The 24,359-nt window shown below is 40.9% G+C and overlaps 1 protein-coding gene and 1 long non-coding RNA gene across 2 annotated transcripts; one reads left to right on the top strand and one right to left on the bottom strand.

Moving 5' to 3' along the window:
* Window positions 1–34: 34 nt before the first annotated feature.
* On the top strand, window positions 35–12,900 carry LOC310880875. The gene is made up of 3 exons (XR_014571951.1): window positions 35–272; window positions 1,225–1,258; window positions 11,516–12,900. It is a non-coding gene; the product is annotated as an uncharacterized lncRNA (long non-coding RNA).
* Window positions 6,611–24,339, bottom strand: COMMD5 (COMM domain containing 5). Its single transcript, XM_083797322.1, has 7 exons — window positions 24,145–24,339; window positions 21,706–21,866; window positions 20,610–20,638; window positions 16,661–16,711; window positions 12,380–12,475; window positions 10,676–10,751; window positions 6,611–6,919 (listed from the first exon to the last, which is right to left on the bottom strand). The coding sequence occupies exons 1-7, from the start codon at window positions 24,308–24,310 to the stop codon at window positions 6,818–6,820; spliced, it is 681 nt and encodes a 226-aa protein (XP_083653448.1). The 5' UTR covers window positions 24,311–24,339; the 3' UTR covers window positions 6,611–6,817.
* Window positions 24,340–24,359: the final 20 nt, after the last annotated feature.

Below are 24,359 nucleotides of genomic sequence, written 5' to 3' on the forward strand. Positions count from 1 at the left end.
CGAGCTCATTGGGCGGCGCCCGCGGGGTGTTATAAAACCGGGCGGTTTTGTAACCGCCGCTGCTGCTGAGGGGAAGGGGGGAGGCGCCCGCCTCTGGGCTGCGCCGGCTGCTTGAGGGGGGCTTGAGTTCCTCGGTCGGGCTCTGTGTGGTGCCTGAGGGGGAAACGCCCGCTCCGAGGTAGCCCGAGGAACACCGAGCTCTGTGGTGGCTCCGCTCGGGCTGTGAGGGCACGCGGGGCGTCGCGCTCCTGAGGTGGCGTCGCTCCCCTGAGGTGAATCCAGGCGGCTGAGGGAGCTGGGGGTGTTTGGTCTGGGGAAGAGGCGGCTCAGGGCAGACCTTATTGCTGTCTGTAACTGCCTGAAAGGAAGGTGTGGGGAGCTGGGGGTCAGCCTCTCGTCACAGGTAACTAGTGATGGGAGTAGAGGGAATGGCCTCAAGTTGTGCTGTGGAAGTTCAGGTTGGAAATTAGGAGACATTTCTTCTCAAAATGAGTAGTCAGTCATTGGGATGGGTTGCCCAGGGAGGTGGTGGAGTCTCCATCCCTGGGGGGTGTTGGAAAGGGAAGGTTGGATGTGGTGCTTAGGGACATGGTTTAGCAGGTGATGTTGGTAATAGGGTGAAGGTTGGACCAAATGATTTTGAAGGTCTTTTCCAACCTTAATGATTCTGTTTTGATGACAGCTAGCTGTGCTGGTAGGACAAGCAGGCAACACACTGAAGGGAAATGCCAGGTTTGTCTGGTGTTAACAGTGGGACATACTGTAGACATACATCTGGCCATACTGAGTTCTGTGTAAAAAGCAATAACAAAACCCACAGCTCTTAGAGCATGTTTCTTTTATTCAAGACCTGCTGCATTGGCTGCTTCAACCTGCACGTACCCGGTGATTTTCATTGTATGAAAGGTTGGCACTTGTTGCATAACTCCATACAAAACGGAGTGTAAGGAGAAAATGCCCTGCACTGCCATGGAATAGGAGCAGTTGAAATTAGTTGTCTGATTGTTTTTGTTTGCAATTTTATACAGATTTATGGTCAGAGTTTCTATAAATATCCAGGATGCACATACATATATATATATGATCTAAAAATATAGGCCACTTTTCACAATGTCTTAAAATCCCCTGCAGAGTTTGAAATTTCTGAGAATATCCTATTAGTGATACTATTAGCCTCCTCATGAAGCTGAAGAGCTGAATTAATTTCTCATTTCTTACTTACAGAAGTGTCTGGACTCCCCAGCCTGGAGTGTATGAGGTAAGCAGGTATTAAGGGGCAAGCCCTGTCCCGAGGGGGTTGAATGGATGGGACAAAAAATAGAAGGAGGGAAAGGTCAATCTGACTTTTGCAAGTCCCTGTTCAGAGAGGATGCTTGAGAAAATTCAGATGAACTTGAAGTGAAAAACTAATTTAAAGCCACTTAAATTCAGGATCTTAAATCTTAATAGCATAGACTCTACATTAATAATGAGAGCTAGTCTTGTGATGCCTATGTGCTGGCAGTCCTTAAGCTTATACAGAAAGCCAGCCATCAGACCCTGTGGTCATCTTTGATTCCTGTGATGCTAAGACACTTTTGCACCTCCCAAAAATTTGATTTCTGTCCCTCTGGCTCTTGAATATATATATGTGTATTTTTAAAAGTTGCCAGGTAAGTCCTTTCATTAGAAAAAGTTTAATTGAATAATCACTGGTTTCAGTAGTTCTTTCTCCTGTTGGTTAAATTAGGCAATAATCCAAAGAACAGCACAGCCTGGCATCAAATAATTCAAAGAAAGGGACAACTGAAGTACTTTTATTTTCAGTTAAGCAATGCTTCAGAACAATTAGGAAGAATTGGCATGTGCTCAGAAGTGTGGGTTTTCCCCACCAGACTCAGACTGTCTAACAGGACATAGACATCTTGTTTTCCAACTTCTGTGCAAAAAAAAACTTGTGCTATAAAAGAACAAAATCCTTAACAAAAAGAGGAAAAAAAAAAAAGAAAAATGTGTTCTTGTAGTCTTGAGGTTGATAGTTGTCTCCGTTGCAAAACTATAGTCTCGGCAACCCCTCAGTGTGTTATTTTATAACCATTGTCCTGAAAACCACCATGAGTCAAAGCCTATTCAAGTGAGGGAAAGTGACATAACCACTGGTTACCAGTAGCAATGCGATGACAATCTTTCTATCAGGCATACGCCAACAGTATTTACATAGTTACATAGCAGACACTTTTAAAGAGATAACAATCATGGGATAAAGGGAGGTTTTCTAGCAGCACGTGAATTCAAGATAGGGAATGGAAATAGATTATCACTGAAAATGTAATCAGGGTTTGTGCTCTGAAAGGAACTTCCACAGATTCTATTTACAGCATAGGAGAGTGTCCACGCGGCTAGCTGACAGTCTGATCACTTTGGACTAAAATGTGTCTCAAAAAAGCACTGTGCAATGTACCTCTGGGAATTCTCTTACACCAGCAGGGATGTAGCTGAAACATTTCAAGAGAAAAGGGCAGCTGGGGCTTGTGAGCTGTTGCAGTGGTGGAAGCTGGATGCTTATGTGGATCACAGAATTACAGACCAAAGCCAAAACCAGTTAAGACCTTATCGTGGATGACTTACGGGCACCAGCTCTGTGACTTCTTGGGGTGGAAACCAGCTGGCTCTGCCTCTGCTAGTTCCTGATGTGCATGATGTTTGGTAAATGTTAGTACTGTGTGGGGTGTGACAGGTACAGAGTGAACCTTACGCTCGGTAACTTAAAAGTGCTTTAAAGCCAAGATACTACATCACTTTTCACCAGTACAACTACAAAATGCATGGCTCTGACAACTTGCCCAATTCTGCATCTAAGACTGCTTGAGCAAGAACAGCTATATAAACTGAACATACATACTCAATCTGGATATGCTGGTTTTTGGTTTTTTTTTTTGGGGGGGGGGAGGTTATATAACATTCTGAAAGCATGGAGTTGTCATACGTTCGTATATGTGTTCATGGATTTGGAGCAGCAGTGGGTCATGAAGTGTACTTGATTAGAAAGGGGGGAAAAAAAGGAAAGCAAACCCTACCTACCTGCATTGTTCATGAGATCAAGAACTGATTTATCCTTCGCTTAAACAGAAGAAGTTAAAGCTAGGAGGTGACTCACTCTGCAAAAGCACATCTCTCTTGTATGATTTTTCTACAAAGGGAGGTTTAATTTCTTCCTTTTAATGACAATGAGCACAATACTGATCTTCTTCCAGCAGTTAATGGCTGGCGTAACAGACAGCATGAGAGCATGACTACATTCTTCAGCCTTCTTCGGGAGCTATAATCTGCATCACACTTAGAGACCACAAAACCAGTGAACAATCCTGTTCCTTTCCCCTCATGAACACAACTAACCCAGTCTGAAATTCCAACATACTACTCATCCTGACAAAGCTCTTTCTCCACTGGAAGTAGGGATACTAAAAGTCATGTAACAAAGCCCCAGATGGCTTTTTCTACTCGGGTGCTTCACACTAACAGTCCATAGGTGAGAACAGATTTGGACAGATGGCCCATGGAGTTGAGCCAATTAAAACCCGAAGTCAGGAAGCTACACTAACTTATGGTTAGGTAGAGAACAGGAAGTAAAGACGTGGGTTTTTCTGTGTTATTTTGCTCCTGAATCTCTGGACAATTTCTAGCGATTATCTTTAACTCTCCTTTTATGTTCTGCCTACTATGCCTACTCCTCCATGCACTGGGTGTCTCTGTTACCATACACAAATTATTTATATTGAAAAACAATCAAACTCAAGTTCTGTTTTGACGTTAATCTTGAAAGAAAAGGCATAATGTTCCATATACCATAAAGGAAATGAAAGAAAAGGAGTAATGAGGGAATTTATGTTCACATGTCATGGTTAGAAAATCACTAGGATTAAGACATTCACAAACACATTAGCCAGTTTAAATAAATGCATGGTGCCATCAAATAGAGAAAGCAAGTGTATCATTGGGGTTTGTTTTTCAGGGACAAGTACTAGTAGAACCTGTACAAGTCCTTGTTACCTATTGATCTGTGAACATTGTGTAGTAAGAAAGAAGCAGCGCCCTTCTCATGCAAACCTGCCAGCTTCCTAATTGATGACTGACTAGTGATCGGCTTGACAAGACTTCGAGACTCAAAAAGCAAGCATCCCATTCCAGACGTATCTTTCACTGTGCAATACAGAAAGAGGGACTTGCGCTGTGTCTCTAACCATAACCAAACCAAGAGTGAGCTGGGTAAAATCGGTTCTGTTCAGACATACACAGACTCTTAGAAGGTTACTTTTATTCTGTATTGAAATGAAAAGATTACAGTCACAAGTTCAATGGAGTTCAAATTCCAGAGTATTTTAATCCTGAAGCAAGAAGATATTTCAGTGTCAAACAAATATTTAATAAATAACTCACCAATTGGAAGGCTCATTTTATCAAAACTGAGGAACTATCCACCAGCCATTCCCACTAGCCATTTTGGTGAAAACTGAACTGTGTTACTGAAAGGCTTATCTGTCAAAAGCAGAGCCCAAATGAACTCCTTTTGCAAGTAAGAAATAAAACCCCAAGTGTTTAAGCTCCCGTCAGCGTGCACAGTAAACCACCAATAACAGTAACATGATGCTTAATGTGTGGCAACTTGAGACTAAGAGGTCCATCAGCCCTTCTAGAGAACATGCAGAAAACAGTCAGGAAGCCTTTCCATTTCTGGCAAATGCATGCAACTGCTGTTACAGGAGAACCACTGAATGAATATGTTGTCTAGAAGGTAAGCATATTTATGGATTCTTCTGTGCTGACCAGTGAAAAATGTCTTGAGCAACAGAAGACGTTAGACACCCATGCAGTGTTCCATTTGTCATAAAAGGCTTCACTAATGGTCTCAGATGAGATACCTTTCCAGCTCAAAACCATGTAAAGATAAACATTTAAAAGGGAAAAGTTGTAACAAGGAACATAAGAACATATGTTTTGTTTCACACTTTGTGATAATGGAATTCCAGTAAGATGAACAAACTTCACAAAGCAAAACGAAAACATCAAATTAATGCAATATACAGTCCTCTTGAAGTTAGAGAAGCTAATTCATTTTTATTTGCTTTGCTGTGAGCTAAACACAATAGTTAATAGTATGGATCAAACCATACTATAAGTTGATGGGTCCCCTACAAATACAGCAAATAGAACATGCAGCTTTTTAACGGTTCAAAATCATGGCTGACCAGGTTATTATTTGAAACTACAGGACGCTTTCATGCATAGGTTTGAAAACCTTTCTGTCTTGCAGCTATTCAGCTGTCTGTAGATTGGTATGGACTGCCACCAAAGAAGTCTCCTCTTAAAAAGTATGACACTGAAGTCTTATGCCTGTTGTGATTCTTAAAATCCAAGACCAACTCATCCTTTCCTGCACAAACACCTGTTGAAGCGTAAAAGGCCTCCCAGATCCATGATTTTAATTTCAGTAGTTTTCTGCAAGGAAGGAGTCTGATAAAAATGAGTTCTACAATCACACAACATGGGAGGGAGAAGTATGGGTGGCACCACTGAGACAGAAACCCAGCAAGCAGCTAGAGTAAGCCAATGCTTAACATTGGTAGCAGCATACGTGTTCTAAATTACCTCTTGACAGTCAGATAGTAGTTGTAGGGGCCATCAGCTCTGCTGTGTTTGGCCATTGCTCAGCCTTCGTGTCTTTGCTCCTGGGGGAAAACTTTCAGCCATTGATTTAGGAATGCATCCCTTCTTGGCAAAACCCTTAGGGTCATATTTGTGGTCCCCTTGAGTTTAAATGAGACTTAAAACATATGCTTCAAATTAAGAGAATTCCTCAAAGCTTTGCGCATGGGGCAAAAGAGCCTTCAGCCTGTGCTTAACTGGTTTTTTGACTTGGGTGCTTGAATATCCTCATACCTGTCACCTTCATCTCAGTGGCTGTATGCAGCCTCCTCATCCTGTGGTCTGACTTGCACTACTAATGAGTATATCAGCTGTAGTGGTCTACCAGGCTGCTGCCTTCTGCTGTTTGCTACCATCTCAGGCCAGAGGTTTCTGCCCTGTAATGAGTCAGATGATTCAGTTCACACTGAACATAGGAAATGCATGAGCTAAGGCAGGCATGTATTCCCACTTAGAGATTACTACTGTTTAGCCCATACTTGTCAACCTGGCAGACTTGGATTGCACCTTTCTACTTCTTCAGTTCCATGGAATTAGTTTTAAAAGAGAAGTTCAATCCATACTTCTTTCTTGGTCCCCAGGCTTACAATTTTCTTCAAAATTAGCTTTTAAATATCTGTACCTATACCTGAGTCACTTACCAAGAAGGCAGACAGCAATTTTACTTATGCCAAACTCAATCAATTTCACATTTGTTGTACTACGGCACAGCAGTGGGTTGCTTTTTTTATTTTTATTTTTTTTTTTTATTTGAGACATTGCAGGGCTTTCTTCTGATACACATTGATGGGGCTTCTGGGAGCAGGCTTTCAAAAATAATTAGAGTGATGAATCATAATCAGGAAGAAATGGTTCTTACATCTATTAAGACAGTTATTTAAAAATGTTTTGATGAATCATGCAAAAATGGTCACAAATAGGATTATACTTTTTCCATCAATATATTTTTTGTTTTTAAGTCTTAAGAAAAGAGCTTGTGCTTTTAACACTTGAATTGAAAAAATATTTACAACAGACATCATAAATGCTACATTGCACTTCAGACAGGCAAAGCGGTGATGGTCCTCTGCTTTACCATTCACAAAATTCACTGAGGGTTTCGGATCTGTTCTGTAAACTCCTGATTTAGAAGTGTTCAGTCCTGGATCTTCAATATGCTTCTTTTCTCCAAATCATTCATTTCCTTCAGTATAAGGGCAACATTGTATCTCAGCTCCTGAAACTTTGCAACTGGCACCTGAAACAGAACACTTAGGTTAGAAAACGTGATTCAGGTTAGAAACTTTGCATAGGGCATGCCTATGGATACGGAACGTTCCACAGCAGCAGCCCAATCTCTCAGCTGTTTTTTTAAAACTCAAGACAAAGGATTTGAGATTAATAAAATTAAGTTAATTCAAATAAATCATCTTTTATAATTCCTCTTTTTATAAAGAGGAGAAGAGTGGAAAAAAATAACACCTACACAGTACATTTTCTATACTATATGATGTGAGAAAGGAAATACTTAAGAATGTCAACAGATGGCTGCTGGGGTGAAGTAAGAGTCATGGGTTGGACAGAAAGATAAAGAGATCTGGAAGACTGTGTAGTCTACAGAATTCTCAAGCAACAAATTCCAGATATTTTCCTTGAAAAACTTGCAGGAGAAAGGAATCAAGCCTCTAAGCAAGAGAGAGATTCAGCAGAGACCTCAAGAGCAAAGAAGACTGTGCACTAATATACATTGCTGAAAGCAGGCAAGGACTACTAGTGGATAAGATTTTTTTTCATAAGGAAGAGCAATTTGTCATTAAAAAGCTCTTCACCATCAACTTACGGAACTGGATCAGTGTAATAAAGCAGCACAGAAAGCCGTGCACAAAAAACATTTGCTTAGTTAACTAAGGACCTGCCCCAAGTCTCCACTACTGTTAAAGCCAGAGGGGAACAGCAGACCATATACTTTTTAGACTGAAGTGTCAATGAAAGAACTGTTGCCATCAAATTCCTCTTACACTGTGAGGTTAAAATTTTCAAAGTAATTAATTAAATTCAAAATATTTAACCTATACAAACACGTGCTTCCCTGTCACCCTCTCTGCAAAGTTATGTTTACAGCATGGTCACAACCATAACAATTCTGATTATTTGGGTGAATTTCCTTTTGAAATGCTCCAAGAGCTATGTGAGCCAATGCTCTGGGTATAAAAATCCAGTTATGTTGTAGTTGCAATTCCCCGATTTTATACTAGATGTTTTCAGATGTGTTGTATCTCAGACTCAACTTCCCTGTTATCCTGATGTGCCAAACTGATGGGGTTTTGTGGGTGCCAACTAGCAGAGAATAGAAGATCAAACTAGATTTAATCTTCTTTGAAGCAACTACTATATAAACATGACTTCCCAAGATGCTTACAGGTCTCAAACACAAATGCTTCGAGCCTATACTTTTATGTGGGTCTTGATATATCTTCAGTTTGCAAATAGCACATCCGAAACAAGAGGCCTTGAGTTCCAGATTAACTCAGCTAACACTTGCATCAGATGATAAAGACATGAGGTGGTAGAGAGGAGTCAAAAGAATTATAGTGTCACTTATGAGGATATTACCACAAAAAGACTGTTTAACTAATGAACAGACAATGGCTTTACATTCAAACTGAACAGTGTGTTTCCTTATCTTGCCACCAAGTCCTGGTTAAAATGTGGTTTTACAAGGGATTAATGGTGACTAACTAACTGCTCAAACACAGAAGAGGCCTTATGGTTGTCTACATTGACTGTAAATTTACAGTCAGTTTCATAAATTAGGCTATTAAGAAGCTAATGAGATAATATCTTCAAAAAGAAGACAGCCTTAGACAGCAAAAGCTATGTGCTGCAATTCAGCATTGTAAATGCTGCAAAACTAACCGGACAAGTGGACATCAGGCATTTGTTTATGCACAAGCTTCCAGGCTAAGGAGATCAGCTTTTCAAAGGCCAAGAGGTAAAATCAGGTTATGGAAGGGCAATGTCTGCTCTCTGCGGATCATGCAACAATGGTGCCCATGGTCCTTATTTCATTGGATGAGATTCATCATTTGGAGGAGCGAGAGAAGACAGAAGACTAACGGACTTTCCTTTAACATTTCAAGCCAAATGGATGGAAGTCTATTTAGTGCTTTTAAGACCCTTCTGAGAATACATCTGAGCACAGGCACAGACTGGGGGGAAAGATGTGCTCACATGGGTACAGTCCCAGGCTGCTCTGCAGAGCACTGGCTAATTTGCTCTACTTTGTCTACACTGAAGGCACAGGGTCCTTCAGTCCTATCTGTGCTACCCACTGTAGCACAGATATCAATTATGTGAGAGGAATCCAGCATCTGATTAACAATTCCCATACGTATCAGGAATGTATAAAATGCATTTTTGACATATATACCACAAAACTTGAAATGCTTTTTAAAAATCTTCATCATCAGAAACTAGTGTGCTTAGAAAAAGCCCAGGAGACCAAACAGTGCAACTTCTCCCAGTGGCATGTGCATTTTAAAATTGTTCATAATGGAATTATCTTCTGGACTTATCATCTTACATAAGTCCTGTTAGTTAACAGGACATTCAGTACACGTTGGAATGAAAGGAAACTGAAGAGGTAAGGACTATGTTTACTTGCATATGGTATCTTGAATCAAAACCCTCAATAAGTCACTAACTGTGGGAAGACCGCTCATCAGATACAGAAATCCTATTTACAGACAGATCTTTGGTATTCAGGTCTAAGCAGCAGCAAAATGCTGATTTTAAGAGGGAGGCATACTATTTGCTATCAGGTATCTGTGCTTCTGCATGCACTGGACAGGCACAGCAGCACATCTCCACTGCAGAATAGCTCCAGCATTGTGTCTTCCGTTGACTTAAACAAACAAAACAACAACAAAATCAAACCAGAACAACAACAAAATTTCCCCAAACTGAAATACCCCACAAATCACGCCATCAAGACTTGACATTAAAAGGAAACAAAGCCCCAAATCAAAACAGTTAAGAATACATGCTAGTTTTTATTCTCTTAAGTGAAATTCACCATGCTGTAAAGAGTTAACCTAAAGTCCCTGGCATCACTTGAGTTCCACAGAAGACCCTGGTCAGGGCTACAGGCTGCTCTGAGAAGGACTATCCACAGAGAAGTGAATTTAATCTTCTGTGAAGTGACACCCCAACACTTTGCAATGTAGCACAGAATTTATGCCTTCCTCAACAGCTGTCTTCTGGTGAAACGTAACACTGAAACCAGTCCACCTCTTTCAGCCCTCTGTGCTTTGGTGCTTCCTCCAGACTACTACTAATGCATGAACTGAAGCCAAAATCTTTAAAGAGTTCAAATGTAACAACGCCTGTTGTGCACTGAAATCCTGCATGCTCTACCACGTTATTTATAGAACAAATAGCATTCCTTTTCAAAGGTTAAAAATATGGAAGGGTTTATGCCATTTTCTGGCAAGCAATTACGTACAGTGTCATAAATGCTGCCACTGACTAATTCTGAGGTAAAAAGCAAAGAAGTTTTTTCACTTTCTAGCAGCAAGATCTGAAGAAAACAAAACTACCTCTGTCACAGAAAAGAATGTTGCACCAGGTAGGAGGTTTAGTAGTGCATCATATATTATATACACTACACAGTAATTTTTCTCCTCTCAAAGCCATCATCAGGTCTGAAGGTTAGAGTTGATATCAAAACTGTAATTTTTAATCAAACCAGGTATTATGCAACAGTGCTTTTCTGTATAACATTCTTCTACCAAATGAATTTGCAGCAAAATGTGAGTAGGAACAAGGTACGAAATGTTTTTAACTGGCATTTGTTTATGTGTTGTATGTGGTAACACTGAACATGGAGGAAAGAACAAACCAACCAACGATAATGCATTGTTTACAAAAGCTTTAATGTTTTAAATAGTAATTCAACTTTCTAAAAAGAACTTTAAATGGTTTCTTTTCTATTTATTGTGGCAATCAGACTTACTTCAAAGCGATGAGCTGTCCCATCTGAAAGCTTCATCAGCATTAAAATGGATGGTTGAAGTGCACGGGCCAGTGAACTGAAATTATTTACATTATTAGCACTACAACAATAGACAGCAGCAGCGTGATGAGTATAGCATTGTACGCTAACAATTTAAGATGTTCATACAGGCTTTACATAGAACACATGAGTAATTTCTATTACAGAGTCATGTACCTGGCTGGTTGGAAACTCATAAACATAGAAGTCTCTCCAATTTGCCTCAGTATTGAGACCAAAAAAATGTCAATAGTTTAATAATGGCAAGGCAAGCTTAGGAGCATTTTCATTTTACGTAACTGTCAGTTTAGTGGAACTGTGGTAGGGATAAGAGCTGACCAAGTACTGCTAGCACTAATGCACACTTTTTTTTTTTGTGCATTTTCCTATGTTGCATTAACCGTTTCCATCCCTTTGTAATTTCAATTGTTGTCTCATTTGGGGAACTAAGTTCTCCCAGTCTCCATCCTAAATTTGTGTGTTGCTCTTTATTTTACTTGATGACCCAAAGAGGGGAAATGAGTCATTCTTGTGCAGCTTCCATCAACAGATCCTGCCAAAACCTGCTCAGGTACTGACAGGCGTTACAGCCAGGAGCCATGCCTCTTCACAGAGGCTGTTGCTGGATGATAAACAAGAATTCCCAAGGGGAGATTGACTGGAAAGGAAAATAAGAAGAAGGAAAATAGAAAAGGATAATGCATTGCTCCTGTGTTGTTTGGAAAGCAATCACAGGATTTGCCTGCAGCTTGCAAGCATTGTGCCTGAGGATGTTTATCTGTACATTTTGTTCTCTTATAGGTGCAGATTTTTCTGCATCATGATACCTGTGTGGGGCTTACAGCACTGCTCATCTGAGAGTCACTTGAACTAGCAGCTCGTGGCCATCACAATTTCCACTTAAGAGCCAAAGAGTCTTTCTGAAACCAAGGAGAAAGGCTCTAGCCAAAGATCCATCCCCTAGCTGCCTATGCCGTGGCAGATGGCAAGAAGCTGTTCACTGCAGGCACCGACAGGATGATCACAGAGGCCTTTATTCCTGTTTTGTGAAAGGAACTAGCAGGCAGATTGATGACCAATTGCATAACTATGGCAGTGTGACGCTGCTGTTCTGAAGCCTCTCTGTCGAATCTACAGCAGACTCGAGTTATGGAAAGTCCTTTTATTTAAGGTGTGCTACACACAAATGATAGTCTACTTGAGAACTGAAGAGACAATTTCCGTCCCATACTCCAGAGCAACTAAGAGCTTGGCTGGCTGCTTGAGGCTCAATCCATCTAACTGCTTCCATCATCAGTGAGGACCTGTGGAGTTTTATCAGCTCCATCAAGTTTTAAAATATTGAAAGAGAGACTCAAACTTGGAGTTAAATGTTTCTAGCACACAAGTTTTAGAGCTCATAACAAATATGCAGCATCAAAAAATATTAGTAGGAGGTAGAGACAGCAGCATGTTGACAAGTCTGCATAACAGCAATACCCTTTTGTATATAAACTGACTAATACACTGGTCAAAACATTCCCTCCTTATCTTGCCATATGATGCTACATGCAAATCCCTAACAGCAAGATACATTTTAACACCATTAACATTTTAAGCAGCACAAGAAGTCAGTTTAACCTTGGACGAATTTTTTCTGTGGTCATGCAGAGTTCTCTTTTTTACCTTGTGGATATAGCTACATCCACTCTCCACTTGAAGTCCTGGACATTTGGCAGCCTACTTCCTTGCATCAGAGCTGTGCCTTCAGAAACAGGACGCCTACAGAGTAAATCAGAAACAGGAGACTGCAATGCAAATTCATAAAAGCAACAATACATCTGAAAGTAAAATAAGACTCCCCAGAACAAACCTGTCTGGAGCTTGTTTCTCTTGTTCATATATACTCATTTAGAGAGGTAGCACAGAGTGGTTGAGGTTGGAAGGGACCTCTGGAGGTCATCTGGTCTAAACCCCCGCTCAAGCAGAACTACCTACAGCGGGTTGGTCAGAACCACGTTCAGACAGATTTTGAGTATCTCCAAGGAGGGAGAATCCACAACCTCTCTGGGCAACATGTTTCAGTGGTCAGTCACCTGCACGGGTGCCCCAAGGGGTTTGAATGGGTGGAGGTTTTGTGTATTTGAGATGGCTGTGCTCAGATTACCCATTTTCCTGTGCTTAAATATCGTGTTTTTTTTTTTTTTTTTTTTTTTAAAAAAAAAAAAGAGAGAGAGAGAGACAAAGCTACTCTGTGTAATTCCAGTAAACTCAGGTCATTATAGAGTTTAGGAAGAGTCATCATGGTGGCTGGCATATCTATTATTTCAATTCTCATGCAACTCTAAGGGGTATGGAAAGGGATCTGGAAATAAATCTTCATGCAAATCCAGCAGAAACAGAAGACAGATGCCTCAAGCCAGAAAGTTGGAATATGCTCACTGTGCTCCTTCAGCAGAAAGCATCTAGCATTAGCTAGCAGCAGTGCTTTAAATATAATGATATTAGTGTGTACTCTGAAGCATACCTTAAAAATAAAGCCATACAGTGGTTCTTACTAATCCGGGATGCTTTACAAATTCCAAATTCCTCATGTGATGTTCACTGCCAGCCCCAGCACCACCTTCATGACTTTTGTCTAGACTAGTGTTTAAGAAAGCCCAGCCTGCCTTTATTACTCATTGCAGGAAGAATCAGGCTCATTAAGCCTCAGTTTATTTCTGGGAGGAAATACAGTTGACATTGATTAAACTTCAGATGGTTGACAGTCTTTAAAATTTTAATAGCATCTTAAGCTCCGGGTAGGTAAACAAGCCAAATCTGATACAAAGACATAACAACCATCCATTTTTAGCTATGCATAGAGAAATACCTTCAGATTGAGATCATTCCACTGGTCCATTAGGGAGCTAGTCTGGACCTGTGTATTAGTTACCAAACAGGTTTATTTTTTTCTTTGCTTTTTTTTGGTTAAGCATCCCATGTCTCTGGCACTTATTTACAGTACATTTCAAAGCTACTCCTGCTAAGGGCAGGATAAGAAATGTTACATCCTTTATCCATGGTGCTAGACATAATCTAATTACAGTCTTTACATCAGAAAGGAATCCTCTCTGAACAAATCAAGGACTGTAGGAATGATAGCCTAACATCCCTATTCAGCCTCTTGTGTGCAAGTTAGCTGGTGTCTTTAGAAACTGCCGAGAAAGATTAGTGGTTTGATAAGGTACAAAACACAGACAGGCTAAAATCCTCCAATACTCTTGCATGTTGCAAAAGCACTATAAGAAAGAATTTATCCGTTTTGGGGGGAGTGCTGGACAGAAGTGACACACATCCCTAATAGTATGGCAAAGTAACGAGCAGAGAAAAGAGATCAGCTGGTCCTTACTCACTGTACTACTACTAGAAATAGGTCACCACAACTGGGTGCAACCGTCAGGAGCCAGTCTGGAATGGTCATTAGCAGGATTAGACAATAAGAACAGGCCTTTCTCTCAGTGGTGAGTTGCTGCCAGAGTATTGCTTAATTTGGGGACTGCCTAAAAATAGACCGACTGCTGCCGCTTCCTTAAGACATGCTAACTCCCTTCAGTGGAGGACAGTCCATTCAGTGCAACACCGGCATTTTGGGCAAAGAATGAGCAGGGATAACAGGAAGGTGTTCTAGTTAGCGGTGATGGGAAAGATCAGCAACGTCCAGACAGAGATGAAATTTCTCAATATTGTTAAATTATGTCAATTCTGTGGCTAAACTGGACTGTACTTCAGCACCATTCCCTCAGAAAGAGTTGCAGCTTTTATAGCTCTGTTTCAGCTTCTGTCAGCACCTTTCCAGCTTGGACAGGATCACAACTGAACTGAAAGAATCCTGTAAGAATGACAGAATGCACATAGTGGCCAACATACATACAGAAATTGTATAGGCCCTACATCAAGCCATCGGTTTCTAAAAGGAAGAGCAAAATGGAGCAGAAGAGACTCAATGGACCTTGTATCCAACACCAAAGAAATATAATTACATTTCAGAAATTCTCTGTGCCAACAGCTGCAATATACTGTCTGCACATAGTGCATAAGACAGAAGTTAGAAAGAGTAAAGCAATATGGATCAATTAGAGAACATCCAAATTACACTCGGGAAGGCTGATATACCTGCTGACAAGAATGTCACCTGCCAAAGGATGCTCTAGAGCAGTCGAAGAGGGGACATTAGAGAATTTGGAGCAGCAACAGACCTAACAGTATCAAAACTGAAGACAAATTTGGGATGGTTTCAGATGCAGGTAACAACGTAGCCTAGCAAGCCACTGAACAGGGAGAAAAGTATAAACTGGTATGTGTCAAACGCTGTCAGATGGCACGCAAAATGCCCACTCCTGGTAGAAACTAAAGCTACTCTATTAAAAAAAAGTGCAATACATTTATTATAAATATACAAAGAAGGACAAATTATGGCTGTTTTCCCTTGAAAAAAAAAAGTTTTAATTTCATGCAGTTCTTTTATGGCATCAAAGTGCCAAATTTATCTTCCCTTTCAGTCTATATAGTTTGATGGAACTATGGGGACACAGAATTAAAAATGTTAAATTTCTAGCACCTCAGAGTTGTTTAATGAACAAAATGGCAAAAATAGGATAAGATGCCAGGAAAAGTATTAAAAACCTCTGAAATTGATTTTTCTGGGTTATCTAGCTCATGCTGAATTTTTGATCAGATGCTGATCCTTCTCTTACCATCACAATCATATGTATTTACAACTCAATAAGCATATGTATGATTCAGTGCTACATTTAAGATGATAAAAGCAGATCTGTCTAGAAATCAAATCCAAGGTGCTCTTCTCTGGTCTCAAAACACAGAGCAAGATTATACTGGATAATCACAGCTTTTGAAATGAGAAAAAGCTAAATTTTCCAGCATCGTGATTTCACAGTAGAAAACAGACAATCATGCATGCTTCAAATGACATCTAAATTTATCTTTTCTCCACTGCAAACAATATTTCCACTTTGCAACCATGAATTTTGCATTCTTTAACACCTATAATTCAAATGGAATAGCAGAGAAAAGATGAGAAGGCTGAATTTATTTTTACTCCAAGAACCATAACTTTTAAGCCAAGATCTTAAGCAAGGAAATTAAAAATATTTTGAGTTTTGGTAGCAGCATTCAGACCCTTGCAAGGCTAACTGAAATCCCACAACTAAAACTACCAGTATTCCGTGCAGAATATGTGAAGCAGCTCTAGGTCGGTGATGCTACGTGCTGAGTGACCTCACCGCTCAAGGAGGAAAGCTTTGCATATGCAAGGAGATGAAGCAGTTTCCACATATAGAAGGAGATAGATATGTTTGAGTAGAGAACCATACAGAAAAAAAAAAAAAAGGAAGTCCTAAAACGAACAGCAGAGAAAGCCATTTTAAAAACTTTTTCATTAGTACACCCTCTGGAGCTAATGAGGTATACTGCTTGGTGAATGAATAACAGCTAGCAGAGCAGTTGCTATCTCATATGTATCATCAAGGCACCCAGTGTGAATTCAGCTGTACGTTATCACTTGATTAAATGCTATCTGAGAAAGCTTCCACAAGCCACAGCATTGTAAAAGGCTGCGTGTAGCTTTCCTGTCAACACGGCAAGTCTCTCACTTTTGCTCTAACTTGCAATGATAACCATGATAGAAACACTTAATTCTGCATTGCACTTTTCATCTGTAGGTACTGATGCACCTTACAGAGGATATAGAATATTATAAAAATTGACTGGCAATGATCACAGAAAAAAATGAAAAGTGCCATGAAAGCTATTTACTGCTACACATGATGGAGAGAAGTTTATACTGAATCAAAATAATGGGGCAAATCTTGTTCTCATACATTTAGAGAATTTTGCTGTTTCTTCAATAGGTCTGGGACTTGGTCAGCCAGCAGGGTTGCACAATGCATGATACATGAAAATACTAACCTGTTACCAAAGACAATACTGGAAAAGTCCGTGATGAAATCTTCTGGTATCCTTAAAGAAAAGAGCAATACAGAACAGTTAAGTGTTTTGTAACCACAAATAAATGGGCTTAGCTACAAAGTAACTATTGCAGAACACAAATACAGTGTCAACATTTTCCATCTTCCATTGCTTAAAATTGCCATCAGCTCTTACGTAAGCACTTCAGTATTCAGTCTAGGCTCTCGGAATAACAGCCACCGTTTTTAAAAGAACCCTAAAAGCTGTACTACATCCTCCTGTCCTACAAAAAACTGTAATAGTGAGTTTCAAAACAACCCTGTATTTGCCTAACTTCTCTCACTAAAGAAAAGTTTTGCTGATCGCTCTGACAAGTGCAGAAGGCAGACCATCGAGGAATGCTTTAAGAAATCCCAAACCTATAGATTTCATTTCACTTTCACCTTGAAGTGTAATCGAAACAAGACAGAATTACTTGCTTACTCGAAAGTAAAAACAGGGGTCCTTGTAGCTAAGAGTACTTACAAAAGGAGTATATTTAACGTGGGGAAGACAAGCATAAATTTATTGGGACTACGAGAATAAGTTGAATGTAATAATTCACACTCCATCTGCCTTTTGCCTCTCCACTACTTCACCATTCCGCTGCTGCTGCTGCTGCTTTACAAACAAGCTGCTGTTGATTTTCAGTTCAATGTATCAGGCCATGAACTGCAAAGACTGCAGAGCAAACACTACCCATTCAGCTGCCTTTGCCACGGGGACAGTAATCTCCTACAGCGAAGCAAGTTGAACAAGTGGAAGAAGTAACCGCTTCAGCTGCCACACTTAAATCCAACATTCAACATGAATCAGTGCCCTGAGACATTACTCACCAGTCCCTTGAGACACACAGCAGTCTATCAAAGACAATCAAAGCAAACAAAGAAGTTACCTGTCCTAAAGGGTTTATAGTGTCTAATGATGGGAAAAAAAATCAACTCAACTCACACAGTGGGAAAATGAAATGGCAGTTATTAGAGTTTGAATCCTTAAAGGAAGAAGTGGGGTTAAAACATGTTTTTAAATGGTACTTGGATAAAACCGCGTATAGTAGTATTAGTAAGCTAGTTATCTGAGGCAAGCTGGAAATTGAGGAGGAGGGACTAGACAGTGATGTTCAGCTGCACGTGTCTTTCAGAACAGAAGAGACAAGACAAGTTCTGCAAACATTACCTATACTATCTGTGCAAACATATCATTAATCCATGCTGATGATGACCAAATAGCCTCCATATGTAGTGGAATAGCTGGAGAAAGGGGGTTGTAATATGATTATTACGATAACTATCACAACACTTACTTGAATGTAAGAGCACATGTTACTAAAATAGACGCATTAATGCTACCTTGGAGCTTGCATTATTTTTGCTATGCAGTTAGTGATTTTGCTGCAAATTCTGTTCCCGGCTCAAGCAGCTTACACTAGACCAGTCACATACTAAGCAGATCAGACACAGAACATGGCACAGCTCAGGCCTGAGCTACAGGTGGTAAGCAGTTTTCAAAGAAACATTCTGAGGATGGGACTCAAAGGGCAAGGAAGAAGGTGGAAGGATGTTTCAATCCCACGTTACTGGCCTGAGCCATAAAGTTATCAAATATACAGAGAAGGGAAGGAGAAAATAGCACCCACAATTTAGTGTGATTTTTATTCTCACTGACTGAGCCAGCCAGTCAAGCCAAAAAAGTATGGGATATGGGATGACAACCCTGTGAAACCAGTAGCACCGATCTAATTAATCACAAGTGGGCATGTCTCCCAGCCTCTGTCTCCGACAAAACTAGAAGCCAAGACCAGCTGCATCACCAGGAAATTGAGAATTACAAGACTTTATGTGCATGGAACTAGGCCAATCTTCAGCTTCACTGAAAGGAACAAAACAGAATGCATGAGAAGGTAAAACAGGTAACCTGGCTAAGATCTCAATCCTCTTAAAAGAGGATATGGCCAAAGAAAAAAAAAAGGAAAAAAGCAAAATTTCTGCCTTAAAATGCAAAATACCTGTCCAAACACTTGGTACCAATAACGCCAAGACATTGCTGTTCAACTGATTACACGTGTTCTTTGTGCACATGATCACAGGATGACCCCCAGGAGTCAATGCAGAAGGATAAGTGTCTCAATGTAATTAGTAGGTGCCTTAAATCATGCGGGTATTTCGCCACCAGACCCGACTGCATTGGGAAACATAGGAAATGACATTTCCCATAGGAATCAAAGGTGCTAACAAATTTACTAAGTACCATAACTTGGGAGTAGAATGAGCTATTTATTCTTCTAAAAGTTCATCCACAAAGCGAGGAAAGCTACTCACAAGAAAAAAAGACTGTCAGAGGTAGAAGTTTGGAAGAATCCAAATAACCTCTGAGAATCATGGGAGCATATGAGCAACAATGAGCAGCACATAAAACATGTGAGTGCAAGCAGCACAAATGCAGTTACCTGAATATTGTTGCTATGTCAGTCACATTAACCAGACCAACAAAATACAAAAGATTTAGCAAGATAACGAGAGAGAAAAGATCATTCAGACCAAAAAGCATCTTCATATGGCCATGAATAGTCCATAAAGTAAGAAAAGCAAACAAATACAAAAGTGTAAGGCATTAAAGTGTGGTCAGCTGACAAGGACAGTGGCCTGGGAGCCTGTATTTCTGGACACAGTGTACACAGCCAGCCCAGCCAGTGACTTCTGACACTCCTGTATACCTACTTTCTCTACTGTTCAGTAGAAGAATATTCACCCACCCCCAAAGAACTCAGCACAGAGATTTTAGAGTTCTTCATTATTCCTTAACCACACTGAATGCATTCTGTGTGCACCTCAGAATACACCAACTCCCACTGGGTCAAAAGAAAGTCATCAGTTTCTTACTGACCTACTTTAACCTGGGTGTGAACTCCGTGACGTGCCAGAGGAAGCAGCTTGCATTTCAGCTCACAAGACAAAAGAAAGGACAGACTCTAGCACTGAGCTGCAGACAAAATTATATCAACAAGCAAGGCACCTTTCACCATGGCCTCAATTACACCTCTCACCAATTAGACACTGATTACATCCATCAAATTTTTACAACCTTAAGTTGCTCATAAAGCAACTTACGCTTACGATTCTGCAGAACAGAGTCTGAGGAGGAAGCTGATTTGCAGGATAATGGACAAATAAGGAGAAAAGAAAGAATTAGAAACATAGCTGTATCTCCTAGGTAGCAATCAGAATGCAAAGAATTGCAGAAAGTTAACATTTTAAAACATTTGGGCCTTGGTGCACAAGTTTCTCTATAGATGAAAACATCAACTGCTGTTATTCTCTTGTTACCACTGGATAGGGAAATCGGGGAAAACCCTATAAAGATTATTAGTATCTGATGTCTGGTTTTTAGGATGTGTACTTCTATTCAGAGATACTCCGAACAGACTCTGTAGTCACTGTAACCAATGTTATGCTTTGAGGGGTAATTGGAAGGAGAGATCATAGCTGAACAAGGTGGTAGGATTTCATGAGGGTTATATCATTGGCCTTTCAAAGAAGAAAAAAAAGTAGGGCAGTTTCTTAGCTTCTGAAATGTTATCGCTGTCTTACCAAACACGTTAAAACATACTGCAGGGCAAGGTGGGGATGGCAAAGAGAAGGTCACTCACATTTGCATAACCTACATTACAGGCTAAATTAGACCAATCTCCCCAGCATGTGAAATTTACTGCTCATGCTCAGTGCTAAATCAAGTCTTACACAACACCTGTTTTTTTCGTTTGGCTTCATGTGACATTTGGCAACAGATGTATTGTGTGTTATTTACAGGTAATTTCTATACCAAGTTTGTTGTGTAAAAAAGTTGATTTAGGGTAGCAGTTACATAAAAGTTGTGAAAAAAAAAATCAAACAGATGGAAAAAACAGGCATACCTGAGCTCCTTTAGGTCTTCCTTAAAAACCTAGAAAGACAAGGAAGGTAAAATTTTACAGGATGTAGTCATGACAGCTGATTTCTTATCAACTGAATTAATATTGGTTACTTGCTTGGTATTTCTCACCCAAAAGTTTTGTCTCAAGTGCCAGTAGTTTTGAAATGACAAATTACATTTTGAGAAGAATTTCCAAAAGTGTTCAATTAAGTTGCGAGAAATTAATTTTAAAGGCCTAAATCTCCTGGAAAGCTTTATTTTTTAAAGCAGCATCCCTACCATTCTTTTACGTAGCTATCCATAACATATTTTTTTCTTTAGAGTAGTTATGCGACCTTATTCTCATGCGTGCTTTGCAGTAACTTGTTTAAACTATGACAACAGGAAAGAAGTGGCAAAAGATATGCTCTACATATTAAAAGCACACTTTCACTAGGTTTCCTGCAAATTTTGAGTTATGAAAACAATCTCTTCAACTAGAGAGAGGTGTCAGGAGTGGCTCATCCACATAAAAATAAAATGAGAAAAGAAAAAGTGTAAGGTAAGGTAACAAAAAAGTGAAGAAAATAGCTATGAAGAAGGAATCGAGGTTGGGACCACAGCAAGTGTATGCATATTTACAAAGAACATCCATAGCTTAAACAGGAGTAGCACTTTCTCCCAGTTCCCACTATGTTGTTCTGGCCATAGCACGCACCTTCCTCTACAGCAGAATTACGAAGACAGACAATTTCTCATAGTTGTCTGTAAGTGTAAACAAAATGTGTGAACACACAGGGTAGGAGAGAGAGTCAATGCCAGTGAAATGACATTTTGCAGTGGTTTCTTTTGGGGTTTTAATTTAAGAGTGAAAATAAACATGCACAGTAAACAAGATGCTGCAGCAGAGAAAGATAGAAGAATCTCTTTCCCAGAGCCTATATATATTTTTTTATGTAAATCTACACAACAAGAAAAATAATAACTTCTACATTTCTAGCAGTTTCTTTTGACTGCTCTAACTTGGATCAACACTTCTGTGTGGAACTCCCCGCTCTGGCAAACAGGGCTTAGACAGTAATTCATACAACTTCAACTTATCGAGGCCCAGAACTTACTTCTTGTTTGAAAGTCGATAAGGGGAGTCTCAGAGCTTCTCGGAGAAGGGTATACATGCCAGAAATGAGGAAAGCAAGCTGCTCTTCTGAGAGACTAGTGCTTTCTGCAATCAGCTTGACAGATTCTTTGCAGTCTTTTCCTTCCAATGCATTAACAGTGACTGTGAATAAGAAAGCAATGCAAGATCCCTTTAGAAAGAGGAAGCCCCAGAGATCGCAAACATTAACATAAGTACGTCTGTGATTGTACTTGACTCAGCGTGCTGACATTTTTCCTGGTATCAAACTCTCAAACTGTAAATACATCTGATCATCCTCCACCAAAGGTCAGTCTCGCAACACTTTACCAAGAGAACGTTAACATACTGAGCCTTTGCATTTTAAAATTGGAGATGATTTCACTGTGGAATTTGGTTCCAATGGGATAATGGAAAAAAAAAGTTCATTGCTCATGAGTTCAAATCTGACGTGAGCTTCTATCATCAACATTGTTCACATCCAGTCTGCTTACAGCTTAACAGTTCTGATACCACAGAAAGCACTAGCGAATAAACAGTTCAACACTGTTCTCCAACATCTCACACAATTTGTCCTGCAATATCAGCAGAGACTAAGGATTAAATGAGCAAGAACACAAAACTAAACCTTTAAATCTTATAGTTCGCACAACTGCCGATTAATACAAGCTTTGAAGGAAATGACTGTTAACACACACAGAAATATTACACACTTGAAACTGCTGTGGGTTTATCTCAGTCTTCAGCACTCAGTTATTCATTGTTTCTCCGTATACGAATTGGCTTATACAAACAACAAATTTCTGTTGTCATGTCAGCCTCTGTCCTGCACTCTGATCGGTCTTGAAGGACTGCTGGAGCCACAGGAAGCCCCATGGTGAATTAAAAAAAAGATTACTGACACAATCCCATTGCAGGATCAAGGAATTAGAGTAGTCTTTTATAATGTGCCATATTTAGTGCCGTGAATAAAACATGGAAAGTTAAAAATGGCCAGCAAGTCTTACCAAAAGCCAAGACTAAGAGAGTAGTTTAATAATATGGTTAAAAAAAAAGTTTTAAACTATCAGCCTTCCTTTTGATATTGGGTGGGTTCCACTCACTGCTGTCTTCTCACTCTGGACAAATTTTCTTTGCTTTTCACATTCTTACACGCACATCAAATTCAGTGATGAGTCCTGGATCACTCATGTGGCTGGCTGAATGTGTACGGCACGATCTGCAGCGCAGACTTCGCAGTGATTAGCCAGGATGGACAAGGTGCTAGCACCAAGCTTTCCACACTGTCTGGAAAAGGCTCTGCTCTAAGACAAAGGAACTGCCTTTGAAAAAAAGGAAGAAGATTCAATTCACCGGAAAAGCCAAACACAGCTCACCACTGAGGCCTGTTCACTAGATCATGCGCAGAGCACTTCGTCCCAACGGAGTCTCTCTGCTGAGAGTGACTTGCTCCTACAGGATGCCTGTGGTCACAAACCTGCAGTTTAGCACTGCCTACGATACTGGATTACCTACAGATACTGGTATATGCAGTTTTTGTGTCTTTAAATGAGTGGGCATATGAAACAGCATTTAATTTTTTTTATATTAGTTATTATTCAGTGATAAAGTGACTCCAACAGCCTCAAAAAGACAACTTGGTGCGAGTGCCAGAGCAACGTGGACATAGTCAGCTGAAATCCGTCATGTCTTCATACACTACCCGTCCTTCAAAGGGAACACTGCTGTGTCCTGCAAGCTGTGAAGCACAGCCCAGCGAGAGCAGAAGACGCGTGGATGCTTCTGCCGGCTCTGCAGCGCGCTGGGAGCCCATCTCCGGGCACTTTGGTCAATCTGTACGGCAACGTTTACACGCCCTAGCTTCGGTTTTGAAGGGCTGTGTGCTCCCCCTAGGGTAGGAAGCATTTACTGCACACCTCAGGGGGGTGACAATTGACTGAAACCCACGCCGGGGCTTAGGGGACGGTCGGGTTTCCTAGCATCTATTTCGGTCTCCATCCTCCCCGCACTGGATAGCAAATACGGTTCCACATCTGTATTTACTTTTGTCCCAAATGCCCCCGCCTATGTGTAGCTTTACTGCTTTATGTTGTTATAGGGAGCATCCAGGGTTTCCTGCATCCAGGATTTCCTTTTCTGACACGGCGCAGCAACGCTTTTTAGAGACAAATCTTTTTAAAAGGAAACTACCAGATGTCTCGAGCCCTTTATTGACTCAAATGATGAAAAAGCCCGAAAGTTAGCAGAAGGAAGGTGCACAGAGGGGTCGCAGCCCCGCACCACGCCGTGCAGCCGCTGCTCTCCCCTCAGCAAGCCCCAACAAGCCCGTTCTCTTGCTCCCCTCAGCTTTTCCGATCAGCCCGCGATTATTCGGCAGGGACAGCAGCAGGAGAGCTGCAGTCCCCCCCCGGCCCGGCCGTACCTCTGAGGAGGCGGCGGAAGGTCTCGTGGCCCACCTCCTGCACGCCCCGCGCCATCGCCTCCACCTCAGCGGGCACCCGCGGCCCCAGGAAGCCGCCGCCGCCGCCGCGTCCCTCGCCGTGCCCGTGGGCCGCGCCCGCCGCCTTCCCCGCCGCCACCGCCGCCATGGCAGCGCCGCCCCGTGAGGCGGCCTCCGCCGCGGCAGGGGGCGCAGCC

Source organism: Anser anser (genome assembly GCF_964211835.1).
Source record: "Anser anser genome assembly, chromosome: 13".
Lineage (NCBI taxonomy): Eukaryota > Metazoa > Chordata > Aves > Anseriformes > Anatidae > Anser > Anser anser.

Coding starts and splice junctions, on each gene's coding strand:
- COMMD5 (XM_083797322.1), bottom strand. CDS start 24,310: ATGGCGGCGGTGGCGGCGGGGAAGGCGGCGGGCGCGGCCCACGGGCAC. Junction 12,476..16,660: donor AGTATTGTCTTTGGTAACAG/GTTAGTATTTTC, acceptor TTTACTCTGTAG/GCGTCCTGTTTCTGAAGGCA. Junction 10,752..12,379: donor GATGTAGCTATATCCACAAG/GTAAAAAAGAGA, acceptor AAATAATTTCAG/TTCACTGGCCCGTGCACTTC.